The 13,292-nt window shown below is 46.1% G+C and overlaps 1 protein-coding gene across 2 annotated transcripts in view; it reads right to left on the bottom strand.

Moving 5' to 3' along the window:
• Positions 1-1,048: 1,048 nt before the first annotated feature.
• SLAIN1 (SLAIN motif family member 1) overlaps positions 1,049-13,292 on the bottom strand; it is a 52,836-nt gene continuing 40,592 nt past the window's right edge. For both annotated transcript variants that reach the window (XM_077343919.1, XM_077343918.1), the window contains 3 exons: positions 11,147-11,302; positions 9,981-10,281; positions 1,049-2,845 (listed from right to left, as the gene is read on the bottom strand). In XM_077343919.1, coding sequence (XP_077200034.1) covers positions 2,770-2,845; positions 9,981-10,281; positions 11,147-11,302 — 533 coding nt within the window. In that variant the 3' untranslated portion in view covers positions 1,049-2,769. The remainder of the gene's footprint in view (positions 2,846-9,980; positions 10,282-11,146; positions 11,303-13,292) is intronic.

Here is a 13,292-nt window from a genome sequence, read left to right on the forward strand (position 1 = left end):
GGCACGCAGCATTAGTATACCAGGGATCAGCAGTCTAGAATGGGCAGGGCATATCTTTCTGTGTGTGGAAGCACATAGGTTGCTCCGTCTGGGTGGGAAGGGACACTAGTGTGTGCAAGATTTGTAGGGCACCTTAATGGAGATGTATATCTAGTATCATTAGAATAGGAACTGCCTGGAATTTTTCAGATACTCTTCTCCAGGGTTCTGATTGGCTCTTTCAAGGCTTCCTGTGCCTTTGAGTACACGTCCTCCCTGCTTGCCTCCAAAAAGCAGCTGAACAGTCACAATGACTGCAGAAAACAGCTAGCTAGACACTTAGGTCTCTGTCTGTGTCCTCTTTCTGTACATAGTTGTTTCTCTTCACAATAAAACCATTTTATTCTTGGCATTTTTAGCATCAAGAAACTCCCAAAACATTGTTCAGGCTTTGAGACACCCCAGAAGTGGTGCAATTGTGCAGAATGTGGTTGGGAAGCAGAGCTGTGGACATGCCCACCCAGGGACCCTCCCCTTCCCACCCACTCCAGGCCCAGCTTTGGCCATTTTTTTGGGGGGTGGGATTCGACATCACCATATATGATTATATCATCCAGTAAATGTTTAACATATTTGAAAAACATATAAAATTTATCTCCCACCCCATCAGGAAACCCTTCCAGGAACATCAAGAAACCAAAGGGTTTCAGGAAACCCTGGTTGAGAAAGCCTGCTGTAGACCGTAGATCACTTGTAAACTCTGGGAGATATCAAGGCCCAATTGGAGGCTGGGAAACCTGTGTGAGGTTGTGTGTTTTAACACCAGTCCCATGTTTAGGCCAGACCCCCTATAGCGTCTCAATGGCTTTCTACACTAGGGGGGGGGAAGAACTGTTAACAAGGTTTAGCCTATGACTTTGCCCCTCACCCAGGAGGAGAGCAGATGGAGAGCGTAGGCCGCCACCAGCCACTTAATTTAGATGGCCATCTTGTTCCCTTGGACACAGCTGGTTTTCGCCACCTGCAGAATTCTATACACAAGCAATAGAAATAAAGAACACAGACTCTCTTTCGATTGCACATCCAAGAACAGCGTGAGGTTGCTGAAATAGATTTCTTTATTCCCGAAACATTCCAGATCAGTAGAATACAAGTTGTGTAATCAAGTATTAAAATCATAACCCATCATAAGAAACCGCTAATTAGTGCAACTGGGTTTTGTAAAAGGTCTATAAAAACAGGATTTACTTCCGTGAAAACCCATTAGTTCTCCCCCTATGCAATTGTTAATAAAACACCCCCCCTGTTTTTTTTTTTAATCTTCATAATAAAGTACTGAAATCCGATTGTTTAGAGATCACTGCCTCTTTTCAGTGCAATGCGACATATGCCCTCTTTATCAATTCAAGACCACCGTGAGAATAAATTAACACTGGGACGAGAAGATGAAGGAACGGACTCCGGTCAACCTCCCCCTTCATAGAACAAAAGGCATGGCAGTTTCAAGTGAATGTGTGTGTGTGTGTGTGCACACGCACTTGTACATCATCACAACATATGCGTACAACACAGCTGATGCAATGCCTGTGGGTGGGCCCTGATCCAGCAACGTGTATCCTGAAGAGTTCCTAATGCTATAAAGCAGTGGTCCCCAACCTGCGGTCCACGGCCTGGTGCCGGGTCGCGAAGGCCAGGGCGCCGGGCCGCGGTTCCCTCTCCCCGCCCCCCCCCCCACAGTAAAAAACTTCCCTGGGCCGCAAGCTTGCAGCCCGGGAAGCTCCTTACTGCGGGAGGGGGGGGAGGGAATCAGGGCCGCGCATGCGCACATGCGGCACACGTGGCCGAAATCGTGCATGCACAATTTCGGCCACGCATGGCGCATGTGCACATGCGCGGCCCGGCTGCACATGCGCGCTGCGTGGGCGGGGCAGTTGCCCCGCCGGTCCCCAGCCGGAAAAAGGTTGGGGACCACTGCTATAAAGCCCCCTGTCCTCCCCAAACCAGAAGGGGACTGAAAATACCCCCACACTGCCCATCCTAGGGCAGCTGCTCCATGGGATTTTTCAGCATCAGTCACTGCACAAATTTCAGCAGCTGGATCCTCATGTAACAGCTGAAGTTCGTGCAGTTGCTGATGCTGTAATGTCCCAGGTAAACACCAGCTTCTGTAGGCAGATGGGTCCTAGCTGGGTTGGGGCAGATATGTTTGAAGATGTATTCCGGGTGCTTATCATTAGGGGAAAACATTCTTTATGGCACAGACAAAATTTAAATATTCTATGACTCCAGTGAACGTAAAACGCATTAAGTACAAAACAATGTCCCTTAGAAAGGCAAAACCAAAAAGCAAACAAAAGTTCAGGCGGTAGCGGAAGAATCTGTCTCGTAAATTTTGCAAGAAAGCAATTAACTCACTAAAACATCACTTTTTAAAGTAGTACACAGATGACCCTGTTCTGAAAAATCTCTTTATGAAAAAAGCATTCAGAAACCACATTTTGGCGCCCCCTGGTGGGCTGCCTCTGGTACTTTGCAGATGTCGCTTAAAGGTCAAAATGATAATTCTTTTAACGTAAAACGGTCAGCACTGTGGTTCCCCCAAGCAAGCAACTAAGTGTGGGATGTAATCTTTGCATATGTTCGGTGATCAAATATGTTCGGTGATCAATGACAGAGAAAAGAAACAGTGTGGTGTGATCTACTTCCTCCACCCGCAGTCTTACGTTACCCAGCCAGCTGGGTAAGAGCATCAAGCATTCTGTCTGGACTGCAGTTCAGGTCCCTTCCTTTTCAATAACAGCCGTCTCTCCAGTTGCCGTCCCGTAGAGTGCTAAGCGAAGAAAGCGGCTTTGGCGGCTGCAGGAAACTGTTTGAAGAAACAAGCCACAGTGAACAGGGAAACACAGAAGACGAGACTAAAACCCAGCAGAACACAGGGCCCCTCATCCAACCTGCTCTTGTCATTGGGCATCTGGAATCACTCTACTCACCAAGGTATAAGGACAGGTGGACTCACAATCTAGCTGCATCTGGAGAAGTGAGCAGTGACTGACAATAGCTCCTACCCTGCCACAAATTTTATTTATTTATTTTGCAATTTATATACTGCCCCTCTCAGTTACCCGTCTCATAGCAGTTTACAGATTATATAACTCAATAAAACAATGATTAATCAGTAAAACCAGGTTAAAAGTTGTAGAAAACCACACTTTAACATTGTTGCCGCAATCCTGAATTTCTGAGGTTAGCTATAGCCTATTAGAAGGGGGACGGAGGGAGAAAAGAGGGCAGAGGGTGCAGGAGGGAAGCCCGGGATATCTAGCTGTATCTCTATATGTCCAGCTAGCCTCAACCACAGGCTAGTCTTTAAGGCTTTGATGAGCTTGTGCTTTTTTTTTTACAGAACATTGCATTGCCGATGACACTTTTCCTGGTTTGTTTGGCCTAAAAGAGACATATGTCCAGGTTAGGTCTAACCCCAGGAAAAGTTATAATTAGTAGCTCATTCATGTAACATCTATGGCTGGCAGCTCACTTTTAGAATGCAGGCAAAAGGCCCAGCAGATTCGACAGCCAACGGGATGCTGCGGGTAGAGAGGGAGGTCACTAACCTTTCATTTAACATGAGAGACTTCTAAGTGATGAAAAATAGCCCAAGCTACTCTGTACTGTCCACTATCTTACCAATTGTGGAGACACCACCAGTGTGATGTAGTAGCTGAAGTGTGGGACTTATTGAGAGACTCAGATTCAAATCCCCCTTTGTGCCATGGGTGACCTTAGGCTAGTCACACACATTCAGTCTAACCTATCTCGGGGTTGTTGTGAAGATAAAATGAAGAAGAGGATATAAACGGCTTTGGGTTCCCAGTGGGGAGGAAGGCAGAGTATACATTAAATTATTTATTATTTTTAATAATGACAATAGGATAATAATGTTACCATTGGGCCAGTTGTCATTGGAACTCTTGGGGCAATGCCTAGAAGACTGAAGAGACACCTAGAACTTCTGGGCATGGAACAAAGAATACCAGCTCAGCTCCAAGAGACAGTGTTGCTTGGAACAGCAAGAAACCTGTGAAGATACCGCTGCAATTCCCACAAACTTGGCTACATCTCGATTTGTGGAACCCCATCTGCCAGTCAAACATGACTGTGACTATTCTTTTTTTATCATCGTGGTCATGCTTTGTTTGCTCCTAGAGCACCAGAAACCACGTTCTCTACTATGCAGAACAGAGAAAAATCCCATGGAATGAAATATTTCACAAGTTATTTAAAAAGATTGATATTTCTGCCGTCTTTGCCTGGGTCATCTAAGGCAGTGGTCTCCAACCCCTGGTCTGGTGACCGGTACCAGTCCATGGATCAGTCAGTACCGGGCCGCGGCTCCTCCTCATCCTCCTCCCCGGCTGCTGCCTCGGGGGCTGCCCTGCCACTCTGCCACCGGCTCACCTTTGGTGCTCTCCAGCGGCTGCCATGGCTGGGGCTCCCATCCGGTGTTGCACTGTCAGGGGCACCAGTGGGAAAGCAAGTGTAGCAGGGGCTCAGGCAGCAGTGACGTCCCTCGGCAAAAGACTACCCCCTCCCAGGCCTCAGTAAAATTGTCAAGTGTTGACCGGTCCCCAGTGATAAAAAGGTTAGGGACCACTGATCTAAGGGATGTAAGGGCTATGCTGCAGCAGCCAACAAGCTATGGGAATCTGACAAGGCCCCCTGAATACATTGCTGGATTCGGATCTTGGGAAATCCTGCTTGAAATTCCCACTTGGCCACTTGGCCATGGGAGCCCATTGGGTGACCTGGTGAATTTGGGCAAATTTCATGCCTTACCTGGAGAATCACAGGGCTGTTGAGAACATGAAAAGGAGGATGTGAAATGATGTAAACTGCTTTGGCTTCCTGCTAGACAGCAAGTGAGGCAGAAATAAAGTTTGGTGCTGGCCACTGACTTACTCTCCCAGCAGCCATCATACAGGCACAGGACTCTTCCTACTCTAATGTGAACAGCAACAATGACATCAGCAGAGTTCACCTGCAAGGCTTGTGTGGGTCGGAGGCAGTGAAGTCATGGCTTGAGTGGTAGAACACCTGCTTGGGATGCAGAAGGCCCAAGTGCAATCCAACAGCATTTCAAGTTAAAGGATCAGGCAGCAGGTCGACCCGAGTCCCTGGAGTGCTGCTGCCAATCGGAACTGACAAGACCGACCTTGACAGACCAATGGTCAGACTCAGAATAAGGCAGCTTCATTTGTTTATTGCATCATATCAGGGTGGGGATTATATGACTATATATGGTCATGCCAATCCGCCCTCCCTCCCCAAATGGCCCATGAAGGGCCTGAAGGGGGTGGGAAGAGGAGGGCCCCCCAGAGGGGCATGTAGACAGCTATGCTTCTCAACCATATTCTGCATGATCGTGCCCCTTCTGGCATTTCTCGAAGCCTGAGGAACATCCCAGTAGTTTCTCAATGGCAAAAGAGTTGAGAAAAGCTGCTGCAGAAGGTGACTCGGCCACTGCACACAATCTTGCCTCACCAGGAGCCTGCTGTAAGGTTAACTCACATTAAAATAATCCCATTCAGTGAACACAAAAAGGAAGGGTTCTAGCTTTGCCTATGGTCAGGGTCTGAAATGACCATCACAAAGTGCTGGCCTCACTGCTGAAGATGTGAAAGATCTGCTCTGCAAATCCTAGAACTCCCCTTGCCTGCAGTGTATTAATTATGGTGTTGGAGACGAATGCTGTGAATACCAGGGACAGCCAAAGTTCCCAATAAGACAATTTTAGAGAGAAGCAAACCATCTATGTCATTGAAAGGGAAGATGTTATGGCTGAAGCTCACTTACTTTGGACACATCATGTGACTAGAAAAATCATTAATGCTCAGCATGGTCAGTGGCAAAAGGAAACATGGTCACCAAAGGATCCGCTGGCTCGACACGATCAAAGCCGACACAGGGATGACCATGAAACAACTAAAAGAAATGGTCATTGACAGAGACACGTGGCAGAAACTTTCCTATAAAACTGCGGAGGGTCAGACATGGCTGAACAGATGACATCATCATCATCAATGCAGGGGAATTAGATGGTTCTGTATTTTTAATATAATGTATTGTTTTTAATAATGTTGCAGCCCACTCTGAGCATTACTAGAAGAGTGGGCTAGAAAAATAAAGATTTACTGATTTAATATGTAAGAATTTCTCTTCTTTTTTGGAGGGAGGGGAGAGAAGTCTTCAAACATTTAATGTTTATCTGCGAAGCACACATGATGTAGAATTACCATATAAATAACTTTGTTGCCTATTGTCATTGTTCTCTGAACATTAATGCGGCCATGAGAAGCCCAAACTGAATGGCAAACACACATATCTTTCAATAGACAGTTTCCCTCACAAAAAACATTCAGAACATATGCTACATGTCCACGCTAAAGCCAAAGTGTATAACACCCTAAGATAACCATATTTCAACCAAAGTTGTAAATTCCTGGTCCTAAATTATGAATACATTCACATTTCTAGTTTTCACTATAAAAGAAACAAAGATGATGCCTGACTTTATCGTCAAATTATGGGTTTTCTGCTACTTTCAATAAAAAGATAAGGGATGAATGCATCTTTTTCATATTACTCAATACGTATTATTATTATATTGCATATTCCATAGTTTTGTCACACCTCAAGGGAGAATTTCCAATGATTTTGCAGATTTCAAGACAGTACAATAGCCTAAGATAGCCTTTCTCAACTTTTTAACCATCAATAAACCCCTGAAGCATTCTTCAGGCTTCAAGAAACCCCAGAAGTGGTGTGCATAATATGATCAAGAAGCATAGTTGTGTATACACCACCCCCAGCCCCATCACTGGCAATTTTAGGAGTGTGGGGTGAGTCAACATATATGGCCGTATCACCCGATAAATGTTTAACAAATTTAAAAAATCTATTAAAAATTAACTCCCACACATTTGGATGACCATTCCAGGGTTGTCAAGAAACTCCAGGGTTTCATGAAACCCTGGTTGAGAAAACCTGGCCTAAAAGATTCATGGTGCAAGACTAAAACATCTTCCAAACCAATGACCATCATGGACTTCGGAAGGGTGTAACTCTGTTTAGGTTTGCATCTCAGTCAAACATACTTTACACCAGGTTAAAGAGAAATCTCCTGTATGCCCCATGTTATGGTTTTAAGAAAGATGCAGACGAATTCCCCCAACGAATGCTCGAATCCATTTGAGCTCCAATCCCAGCACTTACGGTAGTTAAGTCACTCAAGCCCCATTGAAACAGAAGGTATTTAAGTAACTGAAGAGCATGCAGGATTTCAGCTCCAGGGCTGAACCTTTAATTACAGAAGCCCAACTTTTAGCAGCACTTAATTATCACGCTATCAATTAAAAATGGATGTGGAATTATTTGATGGCACTTAATCAGGGTTATTGCCAAGGGAAACTGCACAGAAGCTGCTGAAGGCAGGCCAGCTCAAGGAAAGCTTGAGCTTCTCTTTGAGTTTCCCTGTTTTTTCTCACCATCTGGTCTCTGTGTCCCTTGCTAGCCTACACTTCCGATGTTGCCCCATGGTTTCTTGACCACAACACAATGGACAAACATAGGGAAAAAATATTCCATGCTGGACTAGATAAGCTCCGCCCCTCACCTAAGGGAGAATCAACAGCTTCTTTCTCAAATAGCTTTTGGCTCCCCAAATGGAATCATCCCAATCGAAAAACCATGTCCTCACTGACAAGAAACATGGTCATCCCTTGCACAAGTCTTGTCTCATCCTGAAAAACAGGATCTGTGCAGGAACAGCTCATCTGCTTTCAGCTCAGTGATGCCTGCCAACGGCTTTTCAGGTCTGCACAATTTGTGAGGTGAGGAAGCCTGTTAGGAAATTAACAAGCCAGACATGACTGGTGGGTTATCTGGAAGGGTGGTTAACCAGCTTGCCATTTACCAGGCTACCCTACCTGCCAATCCAGCATGGCAATCCACAAAGAATACACACATACACACAGGTGCACACACGCATGAACACCCCCCCCCCCACATGAAAATAATAAGATTCAGATTTTAGAATTTAAAAATTGGAAGAAGTTTCCTGTCAAGTCCTGGGGTTCTGTTATTTTCTCTGTCCTTGTTATCAGAGTAGACTGGTGACATACAGTTAGACTACGGTAACCCTGTAGAGTTCTGAGGCAAGAGAATTCAGAAGTGTTCTGCCACTGCCTATCTCTGCACAGCAACCTTGGACATTCTTGGGGGTCTTACATCCCAGTACTAATCTGGGCCAACCCTGCATAGTTTGTCTGAGATTGGACAAGCCTGGCCTATCCAGGTCGGGAAAACTTTCAACGGCATCGAATTTATTTGTGATCATATACCAAAGATAAAATATTTTAGCAAAAGGTCAGCATACAAAAGAGTAACATGAATAGTTATAAAGTATTATCAAAATAAAAATAAAATGTATAATGCTTATACATATAAATAGAACTAAAATCAGTAATTTAATTTAAAAACGACAAATCCTTATAGTTTGATATTTGGACCATTATGAGCTAAGTAGACTAGGGTTGTGCGCTTCGGGCACTGAAGCGGCTGTTCCAGCCCAAAGCGGCCAGTGCCATGGCACGCGGGGGGGGGGGGTGCAGAACTCTGTGCCTGGTGCAGAGCTCTGTGCCGGCATGCAGGTGCCGGGGATGCGTGCTACCACCAGCGCCTCACCTCTCCGCCCCTAATCCACAGAGTTGGCCGCTTTGGCCTGGAAAGGCTGCCTCGCCACCCAAAGCGCCCAACCCTAATGTAGACCAAAGCACAAAACTTTGCGACACATCTTGAAATAGAAGAATTTAGGGCAGACTGAGCATTATAATCCAAGGAAACATATCACACTATAGCAGCCTAGAGAATTTACTTGTACTGTGAGAGCAAGGGCTTCCCCTACCAGTCCACGGTCTCCTCCTACATCCTCCCTCTTACGGGGAACCAATAAGCAATGATTCAGTGTAATATATTTACTGTTAGCTTTAATAATTTTTACTGTATTTATTGGTTTTATCTATAATGTTGTATGCCGCCCCGCAATGACGGGTTCAAGAGGGGCGGCCTATAAAACTAAATAATAAATAAAAGAAACACACTATCAGTTTTACCCCAGAGTCCCCCAAGACCTTCTAGGAATTACTTTGTGTCTAGGATGGTGAGATCTCTTAGTGTTCCCTGGAGAACTACAGTACCCAGGATTCCTTGGCAAAGGGATCTATTTATTTATAGTATGGCATGTGTGGCTTGCCATGCTGGTTTGCCGTTGCCTGCCTCTACATCATGACCCCTGGTATTCCTTGGAGGAACTCCATCCAAATCCCTCCAAATACAAGCCAGGGTTGGCCCTGCTTAGCTTCCAAGATCGGACAAGATCAGGTTGGCCTGGGCTATCCAGGGCCTAGTCTGCACACAATAGATAATGCACTTTCAATGTGCTTTAGAAGTAGATTTTCCTGTTCTGCATAGGGCCCATTATGCACGGCGATTTCGGGTCACATGGAAAACGCGGAGGGGGAAGACGTGACGCACACCGGTTATGCACGGGGCGGGGTGCAACGGCGGCAAAACCCAGAGTAACCGATTATGCACGCGGCGATCCGGGCGCCGCTTCTGGTTGCGCCCCGGTTACCCGGAAGCTGCGCTTTCTTCCGCGTTTCACTGACGCGGCTTTTTCGGCGGCATGCACCGAAGCTGCAGCCGGTTGCAGCCGGCTCCGTGCGTTATCCGTGATTTTAGTTGCCGCCATTCCACCCCGAATGTGCGCTAAAACCCCCGTGCATAATGGGTCTAGGAAAATCCAGCTGCCAAAGCACATTGAAAGTGCATTATCCTGTGTGTGCAGACTAGGCCCAGGTTAGGGCAAAGGGAAGGACTGCACAACCACCCTCAGCCTGTACCACAGCTGTGCCCTGAACTCTCTGCATCAGCCAAACCACTCTTACCTTCGAATGGGCTGTGCAATCTTGCTCCGAGGGATGCTGCTTCCACTTATGGTCAAGGAGGGCCTCGGAAGACCACTGCGCGTAATGACCCCTGCGTTTGCAGTCTTGTTTGGCATTGGGATGCCAGAGTTAGAGTGTAACTGTAAGGTGCCGGGCAGTGGCGTGTTATTGCTGCTGCTGCTGCTGCTGCTTCCTTGAACAGTCGGGCTTACGTAGGCAGTGGCTTTCAGTGGTTGTCTGACAGAGACCGGAAAGTGTCCCACGCTGTGAACTCGGTGCTGCAGTTGTCCCGGAGAAGGAACTAAAAGGGAAGGGGAAGGACCACAGAGTCACAAGGACTGAGGGAAAGGGAAATTCAGTCCTCACAGTATCCTGGGAATAAGGCCCCCTCAGGGATTAAAAAGAGGAGGGTTTGCTTCTGAGTAAAACACCTAGGATGGCCCCTAGAGAATGGCAAAGCAGTCCCACGGGAGCCATGACCAGCAAGTTGTGACAAGAAAATGGGATGTTTCCAGCCTTTTTCCAAAAAGTTATTACCACAAAAACGACCTACAGTTACTTTATTGCAATTACTAGAGTGGTCAGAAGGCTGAATTTAGGATCTGGCAGAAAAATGAGGTATAAATGAAGGAAACAAGTAAACAAGCGGGCACCTCCACACACACACACGGACAATGCACTTCCAATCCGCTTCTGCTGCCCTTTGCAACTGGATTTTAGAAGAAGAAGAAGAAGGAGAAGAAGAAGAAGAAGAAGAAGAAGAAGAAGAGTTGGTTCTTATATGCCGCTTTTCCCTACCCAAAGGAGGCTCAAAGCGGCTTACAGTCGCCTTCCCATTCCTTTAGCACGTGAAAGGGGAAAACCCACTTGAAAACAGTCACTGAAGTGCCTTGAAACGACATAATTTAGTGTGCGTTAAAGCAGAGGTAGTCAACCGGTGATCCTCCAGATGTTCGTGGACTACAATTCCCATGAGCCCCTGCCAGCGTTTGCTGGCAGGGGCTCATGGGAATTGTAGTCCACGAACATCAGGAGGACCACAGGTGGACTACCCCTGCAATAAAGTACTCGTAGCTTATTTTGTGAACCACCTCGAGGCCCTTGTTGTTGGGAAAGCGTGCCAGGAGAAATACATTTTTTAAAAAAAAATAAGCTCTCGCACTTACTGCTCGACTGAATTCTTGATATCCCGTTACCAGCTCCGTGCAGGTTAGAGTCAAAGCTGAGGCTGTTCCTCACAGTGACTGCAGGGCTGATGGTGGCATTGACCGTGGGGGTGCTCGGCATCCGGGCTAGGTTGGGCATGCTCCGCCGGAGTTTGTCTGCAAGGAAACCAAGGACAGCCAGCGTCAGGAAAGGGTTGAGGCCGCTTGGTCTCTGCCGATCATCTAAGAAGAACTTTTGGGAGTCAAGCACTAGGATGCCTTCTGCCTCCATAAGCACCAGCTTAAAGTTAGGTCAAAACAGTTTTGATATCAAATAAGGATTGAGCCCTAACTGTGGAATTAACATTTGTTACCACATCCCAAGGCACAAGCCGGGTTAACTGCAAAAAAGAACATTCAGGCTATTTTGAGACTGTTCACAGGGATGGCTCGAACTGAACCACTGTTTGTGATTCGTGAGCCAAAGTTCCCACGGACTTTGAAAACAAAATTTCATGCCGCTCAAGAGCTAGGAGGAGAAACACATAATGCCCTGGACTTCTGGCTATCGTGCTAAGAGGAAAGTTTTATTTAATTCTTTCTCCCTAGGCAGCGTGACCACCCCAAGGTCACATGTTTTCATGGCATGAGTGGAAAGTCGAACCGGGGTCTTCCAGGTATTGGTCTGCCACTCAGCTCTGATACCAAACTGCCTCTCCACACCACAAACCTCACACCCCCCTCCCTCAGAAAGGGGCACAAGTATGAATCCTGCAGCCTAGGATATGGGATACCCAGGACTGAATTATACACCACAAAACGTCTCCTTGGGCCATGTCAGTCTGACTCTCTCAGACTATCCTACCTCCCCAGGTGATTGTGAAGATAAAATGGAGGAAAGAAGATGCTGTCAATTGTTTTCAGTTTCCATTTGGGAGAAAAGCAGGGAATAAATATATAAATTAATAAATACATTTCATTCCTTACATGTCAACAGTATAGTCAAGATCAGCCTTTCTCAACCCCGGGGTTTCTTGATGGCCCTGAAAGGGTTTCCTGAATGGGTGGGAATTAGTTAATTTTTATATATCTACATCTACACCTACCTACCTACCTACTCTCTCCCTCCCTCTCCCTCTCTCTCTATATATAAATGTATTAAACATTTATCAGGTGATATGACCATATATGGTCATGTCAGCCTACACACCCCTCCCAAAATGGCTAAGGATGGGCCTGGAGGGGATGAGAAGGGGAGGGGCCCTGGATGGGCATGTGAGCAGCTATATGCTTCCCCACCATATTCTGCACAATCACCCCACATCTGAGGTTTCTCGAAGCCTGAAGAATGTTTCAGGGGTTTCTCAAGAACAAAAAAGTTGAGAAAGACTGGTATAGATCATGGCCTATAGTTAATAACTATTGCATTATCATTTTCCTAATTTAGTTTATTAAATTAATTTTTTAAAATTGATTGTTTTACTGTATTCCAGAGACTGTGCTTGTGTTGTATACACAATTATACGTAATGATCCATTCAGTCACAATGTTGGCTAGTTTTCACCGCTTAGTGACTCAAGGCTGAGATCGCAAGCTGTCGAAAATAACGCAAAACATCCAGACAAGCACACTTCTCTCAGTTCTTCCAAGCACAGTATTCTAAAAAGAGGAGACGGCATCAATTGCCTTTCAACTACCATTTTGCCAGGCAGAAATATTTGATTGGTTCTCAGGGATTTCCACCTCCAACCTTTTTTAGTTTTACTCATAGCAATGAAAACACAATTGCACTGTTTCTACCGCTGTCGTTGATGTAAAAACACAGACACAAAAAGCAACATCTTCTCCTTCAGCTCCTCTCCCTACAGTCTTGTGGTTTAACCAATTTACTGCATGCATCCATGCTACTGACCTAAACACTCCCTGTCTGTGAGGGTTACCAAACTCCAGGTGGCGCCTGGAGATCCCCACAATTACCACTGATCTACAGACCATGAAAGATCAGTTCCCCTAAACACAATGTCTGCTTTGGAGGATGGGCTCTGTGGCATTATACCATGCTGAGTCCCTCTTGGGCCCTGTCCTTCCCCAGTTTCTTCAAAGAGCATCACACACATCGCGTGTAGACTAGTTCCTTGCTGCGATCAAGAAAGCCCTGCAAGCAAGA

Source organism: Paroedura picta, chromosome 6 (assembly GCF_049243985.1).
Source record: "Paroedura picta isolate Pp20150507F chromosome 6, Ppicta_v3.0, whole genome shotgun sequence".
Taxonomy (NCBI): Eukaryota; Metazoa; Chordata; class Lepidosauria; order Squamata; family Gekkonidae; genus Paroedura; species Paroedura picta.